General features: G+C 32.8%; 2 protein-coding genes across 27 annotated transcripts in view; both read right to left on the bottom strand.

Annotated features, from left to right (window-relative positions):
* LOC114290497 (putative disease resistance RPP13-like protein 1) overlaps positions 1-8,282 on the bottom strand; it is a 33,348-nt gene extending 25,066 nt beyond the window's left edge. For 9 of the 23 annotated variants that reach the window (XM_082916745.1, XM_082916747.1, XM_082916748.1 and 6 more), the window contains exons 1-3: positions 3,600-8,282; positions 1,822-1,883; positions 56-186 (exon numbers count right to left, since the gene is read on the bottom strand). In XM_082916745.1, coding sequence (XP_082772871.1) covers positions 56-186; positions 1,822-1,883; positions 3,600-7,897 — 4,491 coding nt within the window. In that variant the 5' untranslated portion in view covers positions 7,898-8,282. Of the gene's footprint in view, positions 1-55; positions 187-1,437; positions 1,507-1,821; positions 1,884-2,013; positions 2,152-3,599 lie in introns of those variants that run through there. The other 14 variants (XM_082916751.1, XM_082916761.1, XM_082916754.1 and 11 more) reach the window with 4 other exon arrangements.
* A 6,719-nt stretch (positions 8,283-15,001) lies between these two features.
* Positions 15,002-24,173, bottom strand: LOC114290488 (putative threonine aspartase). Of its 4 annotated transcripts, none has more exons than XM_082916737.1 (11): positions 23,926-24,173; positions 22,146-22,196; positions 19,931-20,051; positions 19,687-19,771; positions 19,064-19,145; positions 18,779-18,908; positions 17,223-17,383; positions 16,458-16,621; positions 15,997-16,120; positions 15,814-15,918; positions 15,002-15,287 (listed from the first exon to the last, which is right to left on the bottom strand). In XM_082916737.1, the coding sequence occupies exons 1-11, from the start codon at positions 24,073-24,075 to the stop codon at positions 15,198-15,200; spliced, it is 1,263 nt and encodes a 420-aa protein (XP_082772863.1). In that variant the 5' UTR covers positions 24,076-24,173; the 3' UTR covers positions 15,002-15,197. The 4 variants fall into 4 exon arrangements, with proteins under 4 accessions (XP_082772863.1, XP_082772862.1, XP_082772864.1 ...); XM_082916736.1 differs by having other exon boundaries at positions 19,687-19,774; positions 23,926-24,161; XM_082916738.1 differs by lacking the exon at positions 22,146-22,196 and having other exon boundaries at positions 19,687-19,774; positions 23,926-24,162.
* Positions 24,174-26,113: the final 1,940 nt, after the last annotated feature.

Here is a 26,113-nt window from a genome sequence, read left to right as displayed (position 1 = left end):
ACCTAAAATCAAGATAAACTGTAAAAACCAAAACACATGCAGCACGAAAAGTGACCTGTTTAGACTCGGAAGCTTTTGCAAGCAGCATGATGTCCCCATAGGAATGAGATGTTTGTACAGTTAGTGTAACCAGGCAAGACTCAGCAATCCAGGATTCAATCCAAGACCAGACTAGAGATATGTTGTCTTACAAACCAAACAAGTCAAGTGTTAGTTCAACTTGTTGTAACAGAATTAGTTAGGTAGATATTTTAGTTAGATATTTTGTAAACATGTGGAGTGTATATAATTTCAGATTTTGCAAATCTCCAGTGGGAACTTTGTTATACATGGCTCTGCCCCTAAGAATCAAGGCAATACACCAACTGCTACTAAAAGAATACAGAAGGGAAAAATTTCCCAAACTAAAGACGTAAAATAGGAAACTATTCCTTCAATTGTAATAAGTTAACATAGTGCACACAAAAGACATGAGGGCTGTTGCATGTGCAGTTACACCCAATTTTAATAGGTACCATATGCCATTTGTTTGGAACCAAATAACATGAAAAACGTAGACAACACATGAATGAAAAACTTTTTGACATGGATTTATCTTTAATATATATGAGAACAAAATTTTCATTTGTTTCCATTGAAATGGCTGAAGTGTTTCCATTTCCCAAGAGATCGAAATGAAACACTAGTGGGATAATAAAATTCTAGTGTTTTCATTGAAACACATCAAAGCATAGTGAAACACACCAAAACATAGTGTGATATACCGAAAGAGTAAATTGTATCTATACAAATTTACAAATTTTCATAAACATTTATTACTACTGTTTAAGTAAATTTTTAGACCTTATTATTTTTTTTAATAAAATTGAGTTATTTGACAATACGTAATAATTTTTAGTTCCCAGTGACATTAGTTTTTTAATTCTTTTACGTGAATGACTATAATCAATTATTAGCTTTTATACATTTAGATATATTTCAATTTATATTTTCAAACATTTCTATTTTATCTTCATTTCATAAAACATTTCCTAGATGTTTTGTTTCTGTACTATTTGAAATGACACACCGAATCGAAATTTTGATCCTTGTATATATATAATATTACTTGAAATCCAAAGACCAGGAATCATCAATTGGCTGATTCTTTGTGCACAAATGCCAAAAAAAAGGGCAGGCTTCCACACACAAATGCAGTAGACATAACATCACACAAATTCAATTACAATAGTTACGGTGTGTTAAACATCCACTGGTTCTAAATTGGTTAGGAGATTACACATATGATATATAGAACATGTTAACAATATACAAAAAATTAACAAATTGTACGTAATGTGCCCATTAAAAACTTTGATGTATAAGAATATGCTTAATATTAAAATATCAACTAAAGCCAACAAGGCAACAAAGCTTAATCAAATAATGTCGACTCACCCTCTGAGCAAAATGGGCAGCATTTTCCTACTGATTTTCAAGGGGTAAAACAACAGAAAGGTACTCTACCTGTACAATTTAATAAATGACTTCATTCAACTTTTTACAACATACAGTAACCAAAATTCAAATTATAATATAGTCAGGGACACATCATATAAATGCAGTATTGATGAATAATCAGTATTGATGATCTGCGAGAGTGACTTAGTTATCAAAAGAAAAATAACAAATTAGGGCATCACTATAACAACCTATATATATGAATTGCCACCTCATACACCATATTACCCAAAAATTTTACAAATAAACAATGGGGGAAGCCAAACTCACTACGTTTTTAGTATATGCAAATATAGATAAATAAAAAATCACACAACATACCTCTATGAAATTGTGAAACTCTGAACATTCTAAACATGAGCTTTTCCAAAGTTATATTTCCCCTAAACAAAATGAAAGGCCATATGATGCAAGTTAGGTAAAGATATTACAAAAGACAACACCAAAACGGTTTCAACTAAAGAAAATTCTTACCAAGATTGATCAAAGTATACATGGGGATAGCAAACAATCACTAGATGGACAGGATATCCAGGGACAAATGCACCAAGTTGGAAAGAAATGAGAACTCTTCCACTTGTTGTGGTTCCCTCGGGAAATACAAGCAAACGAGGAAATCTATCGGAATAAGCCTTTCTTTGCATTCAGATCCTTGAAAGCACATTTCTATATCAAATAATCTCTTATAGATTGATATTACTTAATACTCTGAATTCTTTTCATACAAAAAATGTAACAACTCCAAGTATACAATTAAAATTGTTTTCAGTTTCCATATTTATCAAAACAACTCACCAAAATGAAATTTGGATACCTGATATGCGTATATTTGTTTGTAACCTTTTAAGTTAGCTCTTACAACAACAAAAAAATTGTTTAATTTTCCTAAGCATTTGCAAACTACTTGCATAATTTCACAGCATTTCATTCTCTTTCCTTTTTTTTTTTTTTTTTTTTAACAGTACCCTCATTTGACTGGCCAAAAAATTCCTCCTTCAACAAGAATTTGTACCGGCTTAATCATTTTCAATCTGAGTTCTTCCTGGTCACTAGATAGGCATCAACTTAACAAATACAAAAATAATTTATTAATGACTAGCCCAAAAAACCCAAAAAACTAAGGTTTGGTTTTCACACCCTCTAAAAAAATAGAAAATAAAAAATAATTTTGAAAGATAATTTTCTAAAATTTTGTTTGGCTATATATTCTAAAAATAGTTTTTAGAAATTTGAAAATCCAAAACTCATTTAATTTTTAGAATTTGAAATAATTTTTAAAACTCTATTTGGTTTTGGAGTTTTCAAAAATAGCTTTTAAGTTTCAATCCATATTTTATTCTTTTTAGTGAACTTTTTAAGTATTTTTATCAATATTTTTTAAGTTTTTAGTTCCACTCAATCTAAATACACCTAAAAAGTATAAAATTTATGAAAAAAATCATTTAAAAAATCACTAAATATTAACAAATATACAAATTTGAAACATTTTTGTATGTATTTTGTATTTATTAAATTTTTTAAAGATTTTTAAAATTTTTAAAATTTTGAAGTACATGTAGATTAGATGCATCTAAAAAATAAAAAAAAATAAAAAACAAATTAGCCAATATATTAAAAAAATACAAATTAAAATTTTAAAACTATTTTTGGAAACTCCAAAACCAAACAAAATTTAAAAAATTATTTACACATCCCATAATGGTTCTCCAAATTTAAATTTAACATATTTTTTTCATTATTTTCAAAAATATTTTTTATTAATTCAAAATACAAATTCATTTTGTTTAAAGTTTTTATATGAATTTGAAAATAGCTTCCTCGTCCAAAAAAAATTGATTAAATTGAAAATAGGATGTATTGCATACTTGAGCGATTCCTCATTCAAAATTTTTTTGAAAATCGATAAGCAAAAAGACTTTAAAAATTAGCAATGCTCAAAATCTTTGCTATCAATTAGATTGTTTGATTAAGTTTTTTAAAGTCTGCAAAGAAAAAAATAAAAATAAAAAACAGTTATCGTTTTTCATATGATTTGTTTTTAAAATCTGAAAATAATTTTTAAATGTTTATATTTATCAAATTAGTTTCTGTTTTGATACCTGGTAATTTGAGTTGCATTTCGGTGCCCATCATCATCATAAACGAAGACATCAGGAATGTGAGCTAAGTGGGGCCAATATTTGCCTTTGCCCTTTTCACACTTCCCTTTTAGTCTTGGACATCTCGAGATCGACAATTGCTTAAGTGAGGGAAGCAGCCTTTGCACTGGTAAAGATTTGAGCCTAGGGCAATCCCTGATATAAAGAGATTCAAGAGAGGCGAGGTTTTGAAACAACTTAGAAGATAGCTTCTCCAGATTTCGGAAATTCTCAATGCGAAGATAGATCAGAGAGGTGGGCAGCAACATCCCATCTATCGGAAAGCTGGAACCCACAGGATGTTCTTCTTCTTTGCCTTCAATCAACAGTCTTTTAAGAGAGGATAAACTGTGCAAACCAATCTTCTTGAAGTTGTTGTTCCATTGTGAAATATCCATCCACAGCTCTTGCAGAGAAGTGAGGTAGTTGATGCTCTGCAATCCGTGTGGCAGGGCCTTCAGTTTTTTGCATCCCCTGATATTCAATTCTCTCAGATTTGTTGCGGAGTGTAACCATCCTTCCGGAATGTACTCCAAATTCTCACACCCATGTAGCATCAACCGACTGAGATTCCTGAGATTATTATTATTATTATTATTAGGAAAGGCATCTGGCAAGTATTTCAGCCTATCACAACCCCAGATCTCAACAGACTCAAGAGATGGACAGTTAATTTCCATCCCCTCCTCTGCTAGCAGTGCCTCCAACTTTTCACACCACGAAATGTAAAGTCGTTTGAGTGTGGGTGGTAGCCCCCCACCTCTGCACGATATCAACCACGTAAGAGATGGACAATTCTGAACCCATAACACTTCAAGATTATTGTCATTAATCTGCCTTATCCACCCGAACAAGGATTGCAGAGCCTCACAATCACGAATCTCGAGTCTTTTCAGCGTGCACGGAAAACCTGTCTCCGGAAAAGAGCCGAGACATGGACACTTACAGACATACAACTCTCGAAGAAAAGTGAAGGTATGTAGCAGCCGTGGCAGTTTCTCCAGCTTTTCACAATTATATATTGTTAGATGCTCAAGCCTCACTATGCAAGACAGGCCCTCTTCTTCTTGTTGCTGATGTTGCCCTTCATTTTCTTCATCCTCCTCTTCTTCAAACAATGAAACAAACTGGGGGCAGCCTTCAATTCCCAAACGTCGGAATGCAGGGAGACTGTGTTGCACTCTTGCCTCATTCTTCCACAGTGTCTTGAGTTCTTCACACCTTCTAATCTGCAATTCCTGGAGTTCCATCAGCCCATGAGTAATCCATTTCGGCAAGAACTCTAGTTTCTTAATCCTCTCAATGCTCAAGGAAGCTATTGAACTCGGATGCTTAGACTTTGCATTTGCCGATATCACTTCATCATCAACCATACTCCTCATCTCAAGGATCGCTTCAAGGCTTGTTAGAGGAATGTCATTCATAGCTATCGAGGTGAGTGACGGGAGGCTAATGCTGGAACCTTCAACTAGGAATTGCGGGCACTCTGAAATCTCTAGATTATTCAAACAAGGTAGATCCTTGGGCATCATTCCGCAGAGGTTAAGGCAGTTTGAGATCTGTAGCTTATTCAAACAAGGTAGATCACTTGGCAACATTCCAACAAGTTTAGGACAATTTTTGATGGAGAGCTCACTAACATGAGTGAACGGTTGAACTTCCTTGTGATCTCCAAAAGTATACCAATCCTTCCATTCTCGCATATTCTCAAAGCTTAGAGTCTCCAGTAACGGAAAAGGTTGAACACCACCATGCCCGTAGAACTCACAACCGACATGCTTTAGTGCACTCATACCTATAATGTAAAGCTTTTTAAGGGAGGGTAGTTGTCCAAGTGGTGGCAAGGATGCACAATTTCTACAATTATCTAAACTTAGGTCAGCCATATTGGAGAACAGAGGATCTCCTATCCAAGTCGGAAATCTTGTACCAAGGTAGCCTTGGATATGGAGCTCTTTTAAATTCTTGTGAGGTTGTAGCATGTCAAGCACTTCTGTTTCAACTCTTCCATCTCGTGAATCATCTGAGTAAACACTCCATTTCATTGATAACACATCTAATCCCTTCTTATCATTTAAATTCGCCTTTCTTGCATCTAATGGAACCACCACATTCTGTAACCCAGATAGGCAAAACTTCCCCCGAAGATAATTTAAGTTCCCCAACTCTCTTAGCTGATGCCCATTGTTTTTAGTAATAATGAAATTAGACAGTGTTTGAAGACTAGCCAACTTACATATTCCCAGTGGCATTTCTTTTAAGGAATGTGCATTTGTAATATCAAGATGACGTAGGTCAATCAGGTTTCCCAAGTCTGTTGGCAACTTTTTTAGATTTCGACATTCTTTTAACATCAATGTTTGTAGATTGTAGAGAGACCCTAATGATTTAGGTAATTCTTTAATATAGGTGTTGGAAAGGTTAAGGTACCGCAAATGTTTCAAATCTCCAACCGAATTTGGAACTTCTGTGATGGAATATCCAGTCATATTGAGCACCCTCAAGCGTCTTAGCTTCGGCAATAGATTAAGGGGAACATTGCTTGCCAAATAACAATTATGACCATATGGTGAGTTTAATGGTAAGAAGGTCCGTAAATGCCTGGCTTTGTCAAAGATCTCAAATTTTTTCATACCCTCATGGTACTCCTGCATGTAAGATGAATGTCGAGCTTTCTCTATATTCTTGCACTGCTCCGGATATTTCAATCTATCCTCCAATCTAAAACAAGTTTCTCTTGCAACTACTTGAGCCAAATCATTGATGAGGTCATGCATCACAAATTTAGAGCTTTTACCAATACTTGATGGTTGGAAAAAAGACCGTGACAACAATTCTCGAAAGTACCCACCTCCTACGTCTTCCATTTGCTTCTCTCTTTGTTGCTGAATGAAACCCTCCGCCATCCAGAACAAGACCAACTCCTCTTCCTCAAATTCATAGCCCCTGGGTATTATTGAGCAGTATGCAAAGCACTGCTTCAAATGTGGAGGGAGATGATGGTAGCTTAATCTCAAAGCAGGGAGGATGTCATTTTCATCCTCTGATAATTCCCATATTTCATTCTGCAATACATCTTTCCATTCCTCATCTCGTAGTTTGGACTTTAAAAGGCCACCGAGTGTCTTAATAGCCAGAGGCAAACCTTTACATTTCTCCACAATTTTCTCGCCAATTGATACCAAATTTGGATTTGCATCAATACTTCGATTCTCAAAGGCAAGCTGTTTAAACAATAACCAACAATCCTTATATAATAGGCACCCAACCTTTTGAATTTCAACACTTCCCATCATTCTTGCAATGTCTTCGTAACGTGTTGTCACCACGATTTTACTCCCTTGGGCTCCATTACTGAAAGGGGTTTTTAAATCTTCCCAATCAGCGTATTTTTTGCTCCAGACATCATCTAAAACAATTAGGAACTTCTTTCCAGCCAAAGCCTGATTTAGTTTAGCTTTAACTTGTTCCAAAGTAGTAAAATTGCATGGCTGTTCAGTCACAGACTCAAGAATTACTTTTGTTATTCTCATAACATCAAACTCATCTGACACCCAAACCCAGACTTTCAGATCAAAATGCTCCTTCACAGTTTTATCGTCGTATACCATCTGAGCCAGGGTGGTCTTACCCACCCCACCCATACCCGTTATGGAAATTACTTCAGGGTGGTTACGACTTGATTCATCCCTACCTAGGAGCAACTCAACTATCTTTCTTTGATCCTTCTCTCTGCCATAAATGGGACCTTTAGGTGAAGATGTAGATTCTCGAGTTGGCCGAGTCTCAAGAGATGTGGTTCTAACACTAATCTTTACCAAATTAAGTTGTGAACATTGTTCAAAACTATTGTGCAATCTGGTATTGATCTCCTCAATCTTGGACTTCATTTTGAAATTAAACATAACATCTCTTGGCTTGAAATTAGGGAGGACGTTCCATACCTTGCTAGAACTAGCTTGGGGAGGCTTTGCCTTGAGACTCTGTCGCAAAGCTTCGGTGGCGAACTCATCCACTAAATCATCCAAATCATATGCCAGATCCTGGAGATCGTCGAGCCACAGGTTCACAGCTCGATCAGTCAGTTGCTTGTCCTCGGCGTCAATCAGAAGAGCTTCAATTTGAGACAGCATATTGGTCCAATTGGTAAGCTGGGCAGCAATACAGGTGGGTAATTTGGAGGAGGCAAAAGAGGACATCTTCTCAAACAGCAATTTGACGAAGGCAGAGAGAAAGATCTCTGCTATAGGCATTGGCATTGTTTCCGATTACACAAGGAAAAGAGAAAAACCAACAGATCAGAAGCAAAGCAAGGCAAAGCAAAGAGGTTGTTGACTTTTTTTTCAGTGAAAAAAGCCTTAGCAGTCTCAAAAATGGCTATATTTGTGTGAGAAGAAGAAATTGAGTGCTGAGAAGAAGTCAATAATGGCGTCTCCTTTCATTGGCCCCCCTGTCCCTCTGCGAAAACAGCATAGAAATTAAAAAAATAAAAATAAAAATAAAAGAACCCAAATATAATATTGTTAGTAGAAGAACCCAACTACAACTACGTTTGTTAATATGTTTTTAAATGAATCCATATCTCTATCATGATTTTTCTCAGTTGGTAGAGGGTGGCTTAGAAGTTTTCCCATCTTTACCCAGCAATATAGTTTTGGGATTTGGTTTATACACTTTGTTAGAATATGACTTTTTCGAATGTCATTTTTTTTTTTTTTTTTTTTGTTACTTATTGTTGAATTTGAAAAGAAAAAATATTATGAGTAAACTAAAAGAGGAACCAAAATGAAATTTAAAATCAATTATAAAGATCAGCGGTGTAATTAATATATTCATTATATCGTTGGTCCCTATAATTTGTTTTGAATTTTATTTTGATCTTTCTGATCTTGCACTTAATTTTTTATGTTTAAATTGTTAACACCATTTGACGGAGGTAACATCTTGTAACAAAATTTAAATTGGAAGAACCAAAATATTCAAATTAAAATTACGATTACTAAAATGACACTTTACTTAAATTATGGAGATCAATGATTTAATTTACAATTTAATTAATGTTTTTTCTCTTTTGTAAAAGATAATTAGACAAGTATTCTAATATAAAAAATGTGGAGCAGTACTCTAAAATAACTAAATAATGAGAAATTTAAAATACAAAATGAACAGTTTAGATTATTAGAATGAAACTCATAGCGAACTCCATGAGTCCAAACAACGACTTTCAATACAGATCGAGAACTATTTATTATTATTATTATTATTATTATTATTATTATTATTGTGAAGATTTGCCTCACAATCATTAAAAAAAAAAAAAAAAAAAAAAAAAATCTTTTGCACCATAGTTTTTTTTTTTTTTTTTTGGCCTCGATTTGATTTTGTTTGTTTTATTTTCTTGTCTTAGGTTGCAAGCTGATAGCTTGCCAACTAGTACCCCGGTCTTCCCTGGAATCAAGATAAGGAAAGTGATAATGTTTATTGGGTAAATTAAATTGGTAGTTTTGTATTTTGTCTTGTATATCATTTTGATTCTCATATTTTTAATTGATTTAATTTTAAATTTTGTGTTATTTTGATTCAATAAATAACGTCAATAAATAACGTCAATTAGTGTTTTTAAAGTAAAATCGTTAATGAGATGATTGAGATTGACTCACATAGTTAAGAAAATTTATAGTTTTGTTCCTAGAAGTGTAACTCATGTGAATTTTTTTTTTTTTTAAAAAAAAAAAGGGTTCATGATTGCAGTCAATTAAGTTAAATTGAGACAATAAAAAATTTAAGATTGAAATTGAATTAATTAAAATTACAAAGGTCGAAATGACACTAAAACCAAATTATAAAACTAGTGATTAAAATTTGCACATGTTTATTTTCTTATTGTAATGAGCAATGGTTTTTGTTTGGTATGCATGAGGCTTTTCTCATATCACACACAAGCACATCATGCCAATTGCTCATTTTTGTGAATGAAATGTTTCTCCCCTCCCTCTTTCTCTATGGAATTTTTGTAGATGAGTTTCATATTAATCTTTGTGGAAAAAAGTGTCAAAATTCACAAATTTTTATCAAATGATCTTGTATTTTCAAAATAAGAAAGTGTGAATGTTTACACAATTTTTTTTTGAAAGGAACTTTTAATTTCACTATAAAAAAGGATTGTTCCCAAAAGTAATTATCAAAAACAGTTTATTAAACAAATTTTCATATCAAGCTCCGATTTTCTTTGTTTTTTTTTTTTTTAACAAACAAAAATGCTAAAAAGATCCAATTATTTAATAGGATCTTTAATCAAGAATAGATCCAGAATTTAAACTTTAGGGGATAAAAATACATATAACTTCTCATTGAAAATAAGTATTGTAAAATTTTAAATTTTAATTTATACCAACACAAAAAAGTGAATTATATTAGTATTAATTGAATATTCTTTATCAACATAATTGAAAACAAAAATATAATCAGACATTTTTTTTTTAATTTACATTAACTTAACAAAAATTTAACCTATTATTATGTCTACTCTCCCTCTATTAAAGTTAATTATCAAAAAATATAAATAAATAAAAAAATTCGAACTTGAGAATTTGCTAGTGAAATGTAGAGAAATGATTGAGAAACTGTGAAGAAAGGTTAGGGGCATATATAAAATAGACACCATTGTTATAATTTCTAGGAAGAGACTTGCTTGATGCTTTTTTTTTTAATATTTTTTTTTTTGTTAATTGCTTTGTCACTACTCTCTCTATTAAGGAGGTAAGAAAAATCAAAAAAAGTCAACCAAACCAATTAAACAGGGCCAAATTAGTTATATTTGATCTTTTTTTTTAATAAAAATATATCTATGTGATTTTTAAATTTGATTTTTCTCAGTTTTTGATTCGGTATCGGTTTAAATACCTTGTGCATCGAATTAAACCAAGACCGACTGCTTCAACATATATTATATTTATAATATATATATAAAATCTAATAATATAATGATATTAATAAATCTAATAAATTATTAACCTTAATTAATTATCCGTATTATCTTTATAACCTAAGTTTATAAACTCTTATTATATATAATCTTAACTCTAACTCATTATTGTTGAAATCTTAGTATTTTTTAATTTTTATTTTATTTTAATTTTGTTAATTTAGGAATTGAAAAGTATTTAGTAAATGGATGGATTAGATATGTTTGAAATTGTGAATAAATGGCTAATTTAATGTTTTCATGTAGATTAGTAATTATATTTAAAAGTGGCTCAAATTTAAAAAGTCTTAGACCAATTAAACCATACCGAACCGTTTCATCCGGTTCGGTGTGGTTTGATGAGAGAAGCGGTCTGTATCAGTATTCAAAAATAATAAAATCGACATTATCGGTTTGATAAATCTTTTTACCTAAATACCAACCTTATCGAACCGACAGTGGCAGAGGGAGGTAAGGCCTGGGGGGTCACGTGTCTCCCTAGATTTTGGGATTTTTTGTTTTTTTTTAAATTTTGTAAACATAAAGAAAATTTTTTAAATAAAAAAATTACAAAAATATTATTAGAGTGAAATGTCAATGACATTTTAAAAATTATATGAACAATAAAGGTTGTTTTAATTGAAAATGAAGAAACTACTATAAACCATATTATTTATAAATTTTTTTGAATGTAACGTTGATGTCATTATTATTGACATGCAAATATAAGTAATCTCACTATAAAGATATAAAATTTATTGGATTGTTAGTTACATTTGAAATGTGAGGTTCACTCGCTATGTATTTATGTACTATTAGTTGGTGATATCACATATCAATGATGACGTGGTATTACTATTATATTGGCCATGTTTGGTACAGCTTAATTTCAGCTTATTTCAGCTTTCAGCTTAATTTAAGCTATTTTGATGTGTTTGGTTTAGCTTATAGCTTATAGCTTATAGCTTTTGTGGAAGTCAGAAAACAGCTTATTCTTTGAGTGGGGCAGGATATGCTTTAAGAATAAGCTGGAAATCAGCTTAAGCTGAAAGTTATAAGCTATAAGTTGTTTAGGCATAAGCTATAAGCACTTTCCCACAGCTCTATCAAACGGGGCTATTGAGTTTTTAATCAAATTTTGTATAAAAAAAAATTTATCATTATATAATTTATTTTAAGACTTATATCCATATTTTTTTTTGTATTGTCCATGATACACTAGTTACAAATAACATTATTTTTCTGATGTTTCTCAAAATCAATCGTAAAAATTTGCGTGAAATATTTTTGTCAAAATTTTTGATATTGTAATTAATAAGTGCCTATTTAATTTAATTTTCTAACCCCATCATTGCGAACCGATTACATCCCTACTCCCTATATTAAAGCTAATTAAACATAATTTTTTTTTTTTTCAAACTTGAGAATTTGTTAGTGAAACGTACAAAAATGACTGAGAAATTGCAAAGGTTATGGGTCACATATAAAATAAATACGGTTGTTATTTTTAGAAAAGACACCTGCTTAATGTTTTTTCCACTACTTTTTTTTTAAAAAAAAATTTATTTATAATTACTTTGTCACTACTTTCTATTTATCGTGTGAAAACCACCATTATAGTTCACTTTCACCCTTATTTTCACACTGTATTGATGTTATGTTTGTGAACATTAAAAAGCATAAGAAAAAGAAGGTTAATTACAAAAATAATCCTCAGATTTCACGCGTTTTTCATTTTAAATCTCAGTATTTCAATTTCAATAAATTAAACCTTAAAATGTTATCTATGTTTCAATGTGCCCCTTTGGTCTATCTTCGTCTGTGTAAAGTAACGGAGAATTGTTTTGGGATTTAAAGTGAAAAATACTGAAGTTTAAAGTGAAAAATGCATAAAACTTTGGAGTTTTTTTTTTTTTTTTAAAATTTTAATTAACCCTAATATTTAATTTTTTGTGTGGATATATAACTTACATATCTTATTGTAAATGTACATATGTGCTTGTATATATGAGCAATTTTTTTATTCAAATTTTGACTGATACCCCCTCGGTCCCATTTTATTGGCCCATTATTACATTTTTTTATTGTTCCAAAATATATGTTCACTTTGAAAAGTCAAAATTTTAAAATTAAAAATTTTCAAAATTATCTCTTATAAAGTAATTATAAATATATTTATAAAAAAAAAAAAGAAAGGTACTTTTGAATTAATTATTTAAAATTCTAATTTAAAGTGTAATGATTATGTTTCCTTAAAAAGTTTAAATTTTCAAAAAATGACTATCAATATTGGACTGAGGGAGTAAATTTTGATTTCATCCCTAATTTTGATGACTAAAAAATAACATTAATCCATTAAAGCACTACTACGTGCCTCTTATATGGTAGGTAACCTATTTTAGATAGCCTTAATTTATTATAACACTAATACGTGTCTATTACATTTCAGGTAACCCTTCTTATATAGTCATCAAAATTAGAGACGAAATCAAAATTTTATCATTGGAAGAGTCAATTTAAATTAAAAAAAGTATACTATATATACAAATACACATATAATAAGTTATGCATATATATATATATATATATATAATAATAATAAATATTAGGGTTAATTACACACACACACACAAAAAAAAAAAAATCAAAATTTCACACATTTTTCTTTAAACCCCAAAATTATTGTCTGTTACCTTATATAGACAGAGATAGACAGAGGGAACACATTGAAATACAAATAGAACTTCAGAGTTTAATTTATCAAAATTAAAACACTGAGATTTAAAGTGAAAAATACGTAAATTTTTGAGATTTTTTTGTAATTAATAAAAAAAATAAAAAGAAAGAAAGAAAATGACAAAGTAGAATGTGAGCACGTGGGTCAAAAAGTCATCACAAAAGCATTTACTTAAAAATAAAAATAAAAAATAGGAAAAAAAAATATGAAAGTCTCTTTCTTTGAAATCACAACAATGGTATATATATATGCAGATGAAATTTTAAGATTTAATTTGTCAGAATTAAAACACCAAGATTTAAAATGACACGTGAAACCTTAATTTAATTTTATTTTTTATAATTAACCCAAAAAAAAACATATACAAATATATTTCTGGAAAAAAAATTCAAAAAAAAAAAAAAAAATATATATATATATATATAATCAATACTCTTGGGGAAAACACTTCTTTCAAATAAATCTTATTTTTAAGAGGATCAAATAAATCTCAAAGGTTCAATTTTAAAAATTTGACAAAGATCAAAGAGAATGACATACAATTTTTTGTCCTTGAAACCCCATTTGGCCCAAACTTGTTGGGCTTTTGCCCAAACAAAGCCCAAATCCTAAATGGGTCAACCCAAGTGAAACTGGGCCTAGAATTGAGCCCTGAATTTGACACTTGAAATCTCGTTTGAGAACAGACTATTTTAGGTTATGTTTAGGATGCTGCTTTAGACTAATAGCCATATAGGACAAAATTGATTATTTTAATCAAATACAACAAAATGCCATATCCATCTCATAATCATTTTATTTTTTCTCACAAAAGTAAAAAAAAACCAAAAAAAAACTTATCCCAAACAAGACTTTTTAGCCCCCGACTAAAATAGCTAAAAAATCAAAAAATCAATCTATCTCAAACGAAGGCTTAGTAACTTTTTGACTTTTTACAAAAAAATATATAGAAAAATAGAAAGAGCGATGTAACAATTTATAATGACTTTTTGGTTAAAATTAAAGATTACCAAATGAGGCTTTCAGTCCGGCCCAAGCTCGTTGGCCTTTTACCTAAACCAAGCCCAAATCCTAGACATGTCAGCTGAAATAAGACTAGGTCCAGAATTGGGCCTTGAAATTAAAACCCAACCCACCCCAACCCAAGCTCAATGGGCTTTTATCTAAATAAAGCCCAAATTTTGGATTGACCAGCCCAAGTGATACTGGGCCATGAATTTGAAACCCAACCTGGCCGAGCTCATTGGAATTTTACTCAACACAGGCCAAATCCTGGACAGGCCAGCCCAAATTAAACCGAGCCTCGAATTGGGCCTTGAACTTGAAACCCAACCCTAGCCCAAGCTCATTGGGCTTTTACACGAATAAAGCTCAAATCCTGGACATGCCAGCACAAGTGAAATTGGGCCTTGAATTTGAAACCCAGCTTAGCCCAGCCCATAAAAAATTATAAAAAAAAAAAGTGAAGAAAAATTATTTAAAAACCAACTCAAATCTTAGGCTAAGCCTGGAGGCCAGGCCACGAGCCCATATAGGAAACCTATTTTGGCCCACGTATCAGTCCACCATGCGAGCTCACTTAGGCTTAAGGTTTTGGCCCCCAGCGCAATGAAAGAGGCTTCACAAATTTTCAACTTTCTACACCAAACAAGCCCATTATCATGTTGTGGAAGAATGGTCCATAAAATAATTGTGCTGATCTCTCTCATGAGCAAAAATGAACATCTTTCAGGTTTTAGGTTTGCTTTACTAACCATTTGAAACATGATGAGTCACTTGAAAGAAGAAGATAAATAAACCAGTTTGACTTAAATCCAAATTTTAAATTTCTTATCAAAATCTTTGCACACACGATATTTTATCCTTTACTTTCACCAACATCAATTCGTGCGGCAAACTGGTCGATGTCGGTCCTATTTTGCTGTTTTGTAGTCCTAAGAATTGAGACCTGCATAAAAACAGATGAATAAAACAAATAAGTTTCGTATAAGTAAAAAATTGAACACATAATTAGGTTTGAATTGCATGTAATCAGCAAAAAAATAGATAAATGTAAACCAACATAATATAACATGATATGGACACGAAAAGGCAAAAAAAGGAACAACCGAACAGGACAACTACAAACTATTATATGTCACCATTACAATTATGACTGATACGAAATGAATAGTTCAAATACGAAATGCAAATCTCTTCCAATCAGTTTATGATATGCTCTTATATAAAATATTTGTTCAATTATAAAACAAGAAATCATTAATTATAGCAAATGTTAACGAACACTTCACACTTATTTAATACACAACATATTGGTTTACTCTCAATGAGATGATTCACCATTAAATGTCATCTGCAAGGATTGACTGAACTCACTGTGATCTTAAAATCTGATCTAAATATATCAATTAAAGAAGAAAATTCATATGCAACAATAAAGGCTTTGAAATATTACTCGGAACAGATTATAGTACCTTGGGCCGCTCCATAGAGCTTCCAAAATAACCCATTCCAAAAGACAGGGAAGTGTAGGCTGCTGCAATCTCTATAGCTTTCAGCTTAGGTGAAGTCCCGGGAAGCTAAATAGGAAACAAACAAATAATAAGCCGTTTTTTTCCTCAAAAAAACCATTAAGGCTGAGGGTTGGGAGCTCTCACTGTTATAGGAGCCTCGGCTTGAACAACTAGAGTTCCGGCACTTTTATCAGTGCCATATTGGCTACTATCTTGCATAACAGAGCGTAAAACTTTCATGCAAGCAGAGCCCGGACCTGCCTGCGACCTGTGCAACAAAAATAATAACCATGTTAGATTCACAAGCTGGGGGTATATACACAAAGAATATGATTTTTGTAGGTTTAAATAAATAATGAGAACTAAATACATAGAAGAAAGCACTAAACTAGGCAAAAATCAGAAAAACAAGAAGCCGTTTACAAAAATATCCCAGTATTAAACTAGCCTCATACCAAGAAAATATAATGTTCCTTATAGTAAAAGAAAAATTAAAAAATTGCACGTTTCTAAGATACAATTTTCTTTTTGTTTTTTTATTTATTCTGTAGTTATACTTCCCAAAATAAAATAAAATAATATTTTTGAATAACGAGGATACATACAGTGATGATGAGACACAGCACTCCCGAGCAGCAAATCCTTTCATTAAATACTCTCCAGCACCACTAACGCAACAACCAACTATAAATGGAGCCCCAAACAGACCTTTTGAGGATGCCCAACAACCGGAGCCATACATTGCTGCTACTCCCACACGTCCACTTATCTGTTAAAAATATTTGGAGAATAAATTTCAAGTTTAACTGAATAATGATCCATTTTAGAAATGATGTCATGCAAATTTCAACTTTTAGGTGTGGATTGTGATCAACAGAGGCATCGAATCTAAAAAAAAGACAAGCTAGAAAAGCATTGAAAATGAAAATGAAAATGAAAATGAAAATGATGCCAAATAGGCCCTTACAAACTTGGTTAACTTCATCAAATGAACTGGCTACCCAATAACCACTTCAAGGTTTCATTCACTACCAAGAAAAGCATTTCTTTTGCGTGGTTGTTGGGACCTTGGGAGCACAAAATGTCATAGAGGAACTGAATTTTTTTAAAAAAAATCAAAGCCTCTAAATCCCTCTCCTCTCTTTCTTTCACACACACACACACAACTTCATACACCCCCACCAAGCCGTCAATGGCCACCAGTCAACTCCTCCCACAGAACACCAATTCGACCCCCATCGCCATACTTGGGTTAATTAAATAAGAATAGTAGAAAAATAATGATACAATTTAAGGAATTGAGACAAATAATATAGAAACTCTTTGCATATATAACAAGAAAATGCCACAAAAACAAAGCAGATAATCACCTTCAGTGCAATGCCACCACTTGAAGCTCCAGATGCTATATGTCCTTCAGTGTCAACACAAATAACCCCAACAGTGTCCATAATGCAGTCATCTTCTGGCACATTCAACGTACATAAGTTACCATGATCCCCATTTGTCTTCAAATGATCACATGGTAGAACTGTTTGTGGAACACACGCAAAAACATTCATAAATTCAAAATAAACTTTAATAAAACAGCCCAACCATAAAATAGAGAGAGAGAGAGAGAGAGAGAGAGAGAGAGAAGATAAAGTAATTGACATACTTATCATTGTAACATATTTAGTTGCGAATACCAAAAATTACCAATTGACATATTTAGCATGAACATCCTTTTCTCTCAAAACATATTTTCATGAATCAAGTGATTGACATATTCAGCAAGGGTAAATTACACTTTACCCCCCCTCAACTATTGTCCCGTATTACTTTACCCCCTGAACTAAATATTGTAACACTTAACCCCCCTCATCTATTGATTTTTTTTCAATCTAAACCTTTATGATGAAAATACCCTATTATCTATGGATAAATTACACTTTACCCTCTTGAACTAGTATCACCGAATATCACTTTACCCTTCAACTAAAAAATGCTACATTTGCCATATTGATTTACAAATTTGTATCAATGTATTTGTTTCATAGATAAATGAAAATTTGAGATGTGAGTTGCACATGACATCTCAAATCATATGCCTAAAATGACATAAGCAATTTGTTTGGTTTAGTATTTAAAAATTATTATTGAGCTTTTTATTTTTCATATTTTTCTTGGTCTTCAGTGAAACTTTTCATATTTTAGTCTCTCTTTTTTCTTTTTCTTTTTCTTTTTCTTTTTTACTTTTTAAGCACATCTAATCTAGATGCATCTAAAAAAAGTTCATTAAAGATGAAAATATATTAACATACCAGCTTTTTCGTTTTTCATTTTTTATTTTTTTGACTTTAGTAAACTTCCTTTAGATTTCCTTACAAATATTTTATATTTTAGGTGCATTTAAAATTTTAATTTTTTTTACTAAAATATGACAAAAAAGTTTTACTAAAAGATCAAAAAAAAAAAAAAAAACACAATCAACAAAACACTCAAAAACTGTAATTCAGTTTAAAAACCAAACAAAGTATAAAAATTTTTAGTTGAGGGGGGTAGAGTGATATTGAGTGATAGTTGAAGAGGGTAAAGTGTTATTTACCCTCATAGTTGAAAGGGTATTTTCGTAATTGAGGTCCAAATTGAAAAGGAAAAAACATAGATAAGGGGCGTTAAGTTAAGTGTTACAATTTTAGTTTAAGGGGATAAAGTCATACGTGACAAGAGTTGAGGGGGGGCAAAGTGAGCTATGGTACACCACATGGTTGTGGATACCAAAGAAAAATGAAATTGACATATTTAGCATGAACATCCTTCTCTCTCAAACATATTGATCATGAAACAAGTAATTGACATATTCAGTTATGGTACACCACTTAATTATTGCCAGCTTTGGGAGGTATGGGAATGTTCTGTTTAAAATCTAAATGGCATGGAGTACCTGATACAGCAGCATTCTCTTGAGTGCTAGAAGAAGGTTCTCCATCAATTTCTGCTTTCACTGCTTTTGCATCATCAAGCATTGATTTGTATTTTTCCCACTGTCTTTTTGCCCTCTCTGTAACCAGCCACTGTTTCCAAAAGATGCACAACAAGTATGATAACTAATTCCAAAATAAAAAACAGATTACTAAAGAAATTTAAAACCAACATATTCAAGAAAAAATATTGATATATAAGGTAATGGAAATTGAGACAGATACGACAGAAAACTAGGAGAGTTTACCTCATCAGCCTCCGGTATACTTGCCGGCAAAGGAATACCCTTGGATTTTGCCCACATACGTGCACCTTCACCAACCAAGAAGCTAGGAAACACAAAAATGCCTCATAAGAAAACAAAAATCTGAGGGAGAACAACAAATGGCATGCCTTAGTGAGATGCACCAACTCCTCACCAAGGATCAGCAGTGTAGCCAAGAAAAAGAGGAATACCAATTTGGCATGATGTTGAAGTAAGAAACTAATTTATTAGAAACTTGGAATGGACTCCTCAATAAATCATTTCTTTCAAATTTTGAATTAAAGACCAAATCACTGTAACTAACTTCACCCATTACCCTTCATGGTTTCACTTGATTTGAGTTTTACAAGCACTGAACATGTGTAGAAGGCAGATTCATACTCACTGTTCACACATAGTATGCATTACATAACATCTCTAACAAAATAATGTTGCACTACTCATAATTCCCAATGAAAAATCCCCAACTCCTAACTCATGGACATGATATACAACAAGAAATATAAACTGAGATGCAAAAGAAATAAATAATTACTGTGACAATGCTGCCAGAAAGAGGTAATTTATATATCAAAATTCAAAGATAAACACAGGTGTAATCATACATGGGAGGTATTCTACCCAGCAGTGTTGACCCCAACATTTGTTCCTTGGCCAACAAAGCAGCAATTTGGATTCCATTCCGGACACCTGCTAATTATTAACTTCACAGAAATGAAGAGCATAAAATGAAAACGAAAGCTCCATATCATTATCAAAGCCAAAGAACAGAAAAAATTGCAGCTCACAACATAAAAACTTATTTACTTATTTAGAGTATGGTTTCCATTAATTATACTTCAGGAATACCTGGCACCGCTCCAACAGCCCCAAATGCCCCAGAATCACCATCCATGATACTGGCATCACATTCCACATGACCATCTTCAGTCAAATTTGAGCCACGCCCAGCATTTGTGCTTGGATCATCCTTTAAAGAAACAAACTTGATCACTAATGAAATTCACAATAGCTAGACAGAATTAAGAAGAGAAACACTACAGAAAATTTCCACTGCATGAAATGGCTCTTTCCACATCAAACAGATAGGAGGAATGTTCTAGAGCCATATCTAACCCACCCAACAACCCTACAACATCAAAGCCCAACCATCCCCCTAGGGCATCGTATTGGTCCCCTTAAGTTTGAACCAATCCAACGAGCCCAAACAGCCCATGGACCACTAGCTTATGTTCATCCAAACCAATTATTGCACAGCTAAAATGTCCTTGAACTATCTTGTAGTTTCAAATGTGTAATTCCATCTACCATTTACAAGACCAAAAATTTCACAAAATACTAAAGAAAAGAATAATCCATGAGTTTCAGTTAACTCTCGACATGACTTTAGAGTCCACGACATAAAATTTCTTACTCTTTTTTTTCCACGTAATCCAAGTTGCATGTAAGGATCTTATACAAAAGAAAATAAAGAATTCTTCACGCCACCCACTACTATTACTTTTCAGCTTTGTAGCTTGAAAACAGATTAGTTTTCCTGACATGCAAAAGATTGGATTGGTTGCATTTTTGCACAAGTAGAGCATTTAAAACTCCCATCCACAAACCCAACCCACTCTCCCCACCAAAATATGTATCAAGTATTTTAGGCTCTATGCATCTCATCAAATAAGAAATGTCTCAGTTATAGGCTGCTTCCAAAATCAAATCTTATTTCTAGTATGTCATCTTGATCATGGCAGCTCAACTGTTATCTGCCACTCAAAGTGGCATTATGATGAGCCTTCATTATACAATCTTCATGTGAGCTCTAGGGGTCATTCTATTTTAATATCAACTCCACACAACTACTTGTTGACTGCATTAAGTCACCAATATAGTAGCAATAAAAGATTCTAACAGGGACAGCAACATTAATGAAGCAGCAATCTTGATTCATGCTAAGCTCAGGATGACTTGGGCAAACATTTTTGTCTAGCAGACAAGATATTGCAACAATAAATGATCACTATAAGTCAACTCTGAAGTCTAAATAAAATAGTTTGAAAAGGACGAGAAAGAAAAGGACCTTAGAGGCATATAATTCCAACAGAGATTCAGAAACAAAACCTACAGCAACATATCATCCTCTATTGATTTGGACTTAGACAAAAGATCGTGGAAAACAAATAGCCAAGACAGGAAAATCAAGTCAATTTTTGTTGTAAGTTATGCTTTCCTTTTATTGTTTTCTAAGGGTGGATTGTTCTTGAAGTAAAAAAACAATAAGGATCATTCCAGATGAACCACTGCCAAGCACAATGTAATTGTGAGGCATAGCCTGGGGTTCTGACTGATGAAGAGAAACTAATTTATTTTTTTTCAAATTAAAAGTCGCTTTGAAAATAAATAAAGAGTAGCTTTTGTTTTTCGAAGTCTCTTAAGTTTAAGGTTTATCAGAATCCATAATTTTTTCTAGCTTCAAAATATGAGTGATTTTAAAAATTTTCTTTTAGTGAACCTATGCCTACATGGTAAAGCAAATCTAGCAATATGAAAATTGCTGAGCAGCATCCAAGAAAATCCTTTTAACCCTCATTCTAATCTATATTGTTATATTAAAGCAACATCCAGTAAAGCCTACTTCCAAAGACATGTTATATTTTTTTATTTCCAAAAAAGGACAAAGGAAATTGATTAATTCATTTGTGTAAGAATTTTTTTTTTTTTTTTTTCCAAATGAGTTGAGGATAAAAATATAAATCAATGAAGACAGTTACAATAATTCATTAAAAATAAATTTTAAAAATCATACAATGAGATAAGTTCATGCCCATAGTGCATGACATCCTTCTAGTTCATTTAGAATGACAAGTTCTATTTTCCACCACTAACGATCATTTGCATGCTCCAAATTTCTGTAGATTCAACATTGTAACTTACTCAAGACAATCAACGTCCAACACAAAGTAAATCTTTAATGCCTTCAATAAAGTACAGCGTGGCAACATAAACACAGTAGGCTCTCTCTCTCTCTCTGTCTCTCTCTCTCACACACACACACACAAAGAAACAAGCAGCATACCTCCAAGACTTGTATTGCCGCTGAAACAGCATCTATACACCCACCAGGACCCTAAAACATAGCAAACAAACAAGTGCATTAAAGGGTGTATGTTCAAAAACAAAATCACAAAACAACCACACAACTAACTTTAATATTCTTTATATTCGGTATTAGGATTGATATAGCAACATCTCCACCAGTGCTTCTCCCTCTACATACAGGCAATAATTTACCTGTTAAGGCCACCTTGGAGGGTTATCAAGTATACAACGCATGGAAAGAGGTAACAAGGAAGAACCAAAACAACTTGGCCTTTTCTATGATAAGGTGTTTTCAGGAGTCCCTTCTAAAAACTTCATGGCTTGTCTTTCTAACTGACTTAAAAAGAACTCCTATGGCTCTCAAATTGGAGACATTTTTTAACAATGCCATCATGAATTGGTAAGAGATGCAATGACAGAAGTGAAGGCAGTCCACATTACAAGTGAGAGAAATATCAGTGGGTTTCACCAGGTTACCAAGAAAATGGTTTTCTATGTTGTAATTCAAGATTTACCCTAAATCATCATTCTGCCAGTTTGACCGTGAATCTAGGCCTACTGCTAAACCACGTTGTTGAGCTATTGTTTCTCTTAGTCTTCTCCATTATCCTTGGATTCCAACAGCACATGATCTTTAATTTTCCACATTCAAGACTGTTAATGTTCAAAAGATTTTTCATGTTCAACAATGGTCACCATCTATGAGAATATTAGGGCTTGGTTTGGCATAACCTAAAAAAGCTAAAAAGTCACTATCCTATTTAAATCGCATCATCTTATTTAAGTCACATCATCTCTCTACCACATCACTTCAAACCCTACCCATACTCAATCCATATTTTATAAAAAGTCAAAAAGTAAACTTATTTAGTTTATCCCAAACAACCCCCTAGGCAGTATATATATTCTGTATATTCAATTGTGTTTTTAATATAAGAATACATCGGTTTATATAACAATCTAATCCTAAAACTGAAAAAGGAAACAAAAATATGTACTAAATCCCTAATATATACAAAATATATATACTACCATATATACATAAAACCTAATATTCTCACACCATCCTCGTCCAAGCCTGCATTGTCTTCTGTTTTCCAAAGCATAGATCAAATTATAACATCCCACCATAATATCCAAAACAAATTCAGTCATATTCAGTGTTCATGCTCCAGAATAACAAGGGCTCTACTTCTATGATACATCTAGGACGCGCAGAAAATGGCATACAACTTGAAAAAAAAAAAAGAAGAAGAAAAAAAAAAAGAAGAATAATGGTAATTCCTACTAATAAACTTTAAAAGGGCCATCCAAACATGAAGAGTCTCTCTCTCTCTCTCTCTCTCTCTCTCTCTCTCTCTCTCTCTCTCTCATGCTAACACACGTCTGAGAGCAGGCCCCCCATCAATATGCAAATACCTAGTAGAATAAAATGGAATGATCAATCTATATAATCTGTACGAAATGACCATTCCCACTTACAATGGTGAATGATGATTCTATTTATAATGCATTTTCCCTCATTTTTTAGCGAACCATATGTGAGAATGGACATTGTGATGAAATGATCATACTCAATTCCAGTAAACCAAACACTACCTTTTCAACTGAAAATAGCTAGAAAATATTCAGAATTCAAACAAAACGACATAAGACATAGATTCAAGATATTCTAGTTTAAATTTCCTTTTCCTTTATTTTCCTCAAGATTCTCGGTAACCAAACGGAGGGAAAGAGAGGAGATCCGAAGGAAATACCTTGCGAAGAACAGAAGCAGCAACGAGGCAGGCACGTTTCATGGCGGACCTGAGAGCTTTCTCGTTCGACGGCGCGTGAAATCCCGCGCCGACGTGCACCGCCACGAAGAACCTAGGGTTCTGATCAGGGACATCGTCCTCCTCCGCCATGGAATTTTGGTGAGGAGCGTTTTTCAAGGGGCGTGGAGGGCTGAATTCTGATGGGTGCTGTAGGTTGTGAAAAGAGTGTTTTAGTAGTGTGTTGTTAGCAAAAAAGAAAGGGAAAATAATGTTCTAAATTTTTTATCAAATAAATTATTAAATTTGTTTCATAAATTTGATAAATAATTAAATGTCTCGCATGTGTATTGTGGACTTCACAATCATATGAAACCTTTGCTTATTTGTTTGATAAAAAATTTAGGCGGTGTTTGGAGAACCTCTCCAAACACATTTCCACTCCTTATTTGGATTGTATTGTTTGTTTACAGTTTTTAAAAATTAATTTTACATTCACTTTTGAAAATTCTTTTCAAGGCGAAAAAATTTGAGTTAACCGGTCGTTCTCCCGAACTTTTGGCCGGTTGATTAGAACAGTATTTTTTTTTTTTTTTACAATTGACACCTGGTATTTTTTATATTTTAAATAAAAAAAAATCGATATTTTTAAAAATAAATTATGAGTTTTTAATAGAATTTTGAATTATATGTTTGGTTATAAGTTGTAAGTTTTTATATCAAATATCATATATCACATTAAAATTCTCCTCTCAATTCAAAACTCTTTTCAAAACTCATTCACCAAACAAATTTTCCATACTCAAATCATAATTTCAAAATTTACAAACTCTATTATCAAATCATATTTAGAAAATTCTACCAAATACTTCATTAATATCCCTAACATTATCTATATAAAAAAAAAAATACCACTATTGTCAAAGCAGTTGTGGGACCCACGAAGGGCCAGTTTTGATTATTTAAACTCTTCATTTTATGAGATGTTTTGTATATATCATTTATTAAAAAAAAATTAATTAATCTAATAATTATAGCATGTTCAATATATTATACTTGTCACCAAAAATAATAGATGATTCATATTTAAAAATACAACTATCATTTATTTTTTTAGTCATAAATACAATAAATATATGTTACCATTAGTGGATTGATTTTTTTGTTTTTATTTTTTTTTAAGTGATAGCCACAAAGGCTACTACAAAATAAATAATTTAAATAATTAATGTAAAGCCTATGATAGATTTCTTGGGTCAAACAATACTCTCTAATCCAAATCTTATACCAAATAAAAACCCAACAACTCGAAATAAGCCTAACTGTCTAAATCCACCCAAATTGCACCCCGATAATTTTGTCCATGCCTAGTGTGGTGCTTGCTAATATTGTGAGAGGAAGTGATTCATGCAATCAATATGTGCTTTTTATTTATTTGTGTGTTTTCAATTGAAAAAATTGATTACTTTTATCTTGTATAAAATGCAATCAAGGCGGGTTTGGTGGCTTGATCCGAGACAAGATGAGTATTTGGCTTTGTGGATTCTTCAGCAAGCCTGGACATGTGTATAAATCTCGAAGCAGAACTATGAGCAATTTATAGAGACTTAACAATTGTTTTTGAGAAGAGATACAAAGACCTCATCATTGGGACCAACTCCACCGAAGCTATTGAATTGCTGAAAGTGAAATTTGTGATAACTTCCTCGATGAAGAGCCTGGTAGAAGATGCAAAGTTTCTCATCAACAAATACAATTACATAATCCAACATGCTCTGGGAGAAGGAAACAAGAGTGGTGATGGGTTAGTCAAAAGGGATGCTAACCAAGATAAGGCCTTAGTAGTAATAGAGGGAGTCCGGATCCTCGGCCGCTCTACCCGGCAGGGCAAATTTTAAAAAAAAAAAAAACGCAGAGGAAGAGAGGGAGGAAGGAGAGGAAGAGGGAGGAAGGAGGAGAGAGGAGGAAGGGAAGGGCCGGACTGGAAGGGGCCATAACCAGTGGGCGAGGAGGAGGAGGAGGCGGAGGCAGAGGCGGAGGCAACGGCGGTACAGCTGCTGCGACGAGCTGGATCGGACGACGATCAGACGGCTGCGACGGCCGACGGCGAGGCAACGAGCTGCGATGGCGAGCTCGTAGCCTCCTCCCTCCTCCTTCCTCCCTCTTCTCCCTCTCCCCTCCCCTCTGGTTT

This window comes from Camellia sinensis, chromosome 2 (genome assembly GCF_055761805.1).
Source record: "Camellia sinensis isolate YWXY chromosome 2, ASM5576180v1, whole genome shotgun sequence".
In the NCBI taxonomy this organism is placed as follows: Eukaryota; Viridiplantae; Streptophyta; class Magnoliopsida; order Ericales; family Theaceae; genus Camellia; species Camellia sinensis.
Note: the sequence above shows the minus strand (reverse complement) of the source record. Positions and strands in the feature narration are given on the sequence as shown.

Excerpts from the sequence above, each read along its gene's own strand:
- LOC114290488 (XM_082916736.1), bottom strand. The coding sequence starts at position 24,075 with ATGGCGGAGGAGGACGATGTCCCTGATCAGAACCCTAGGTTCTTCGTG. Across the intron at positions 20,052-22,145 it reads CGGCAATACAAGTCTTGGAG|GATGATCCAAGCACAAATGC; the intron begins GTATGCTGCTTG and ends GTTTCTTTAAAG. Across the intron at positions 16,622-17,222 it reads GTGGTGGCATTGCACTGAAG|ATAAGTGGACGTGTGGGAGT; the intron begins GTGATTATCTGC and ends TATTTTTAACAG.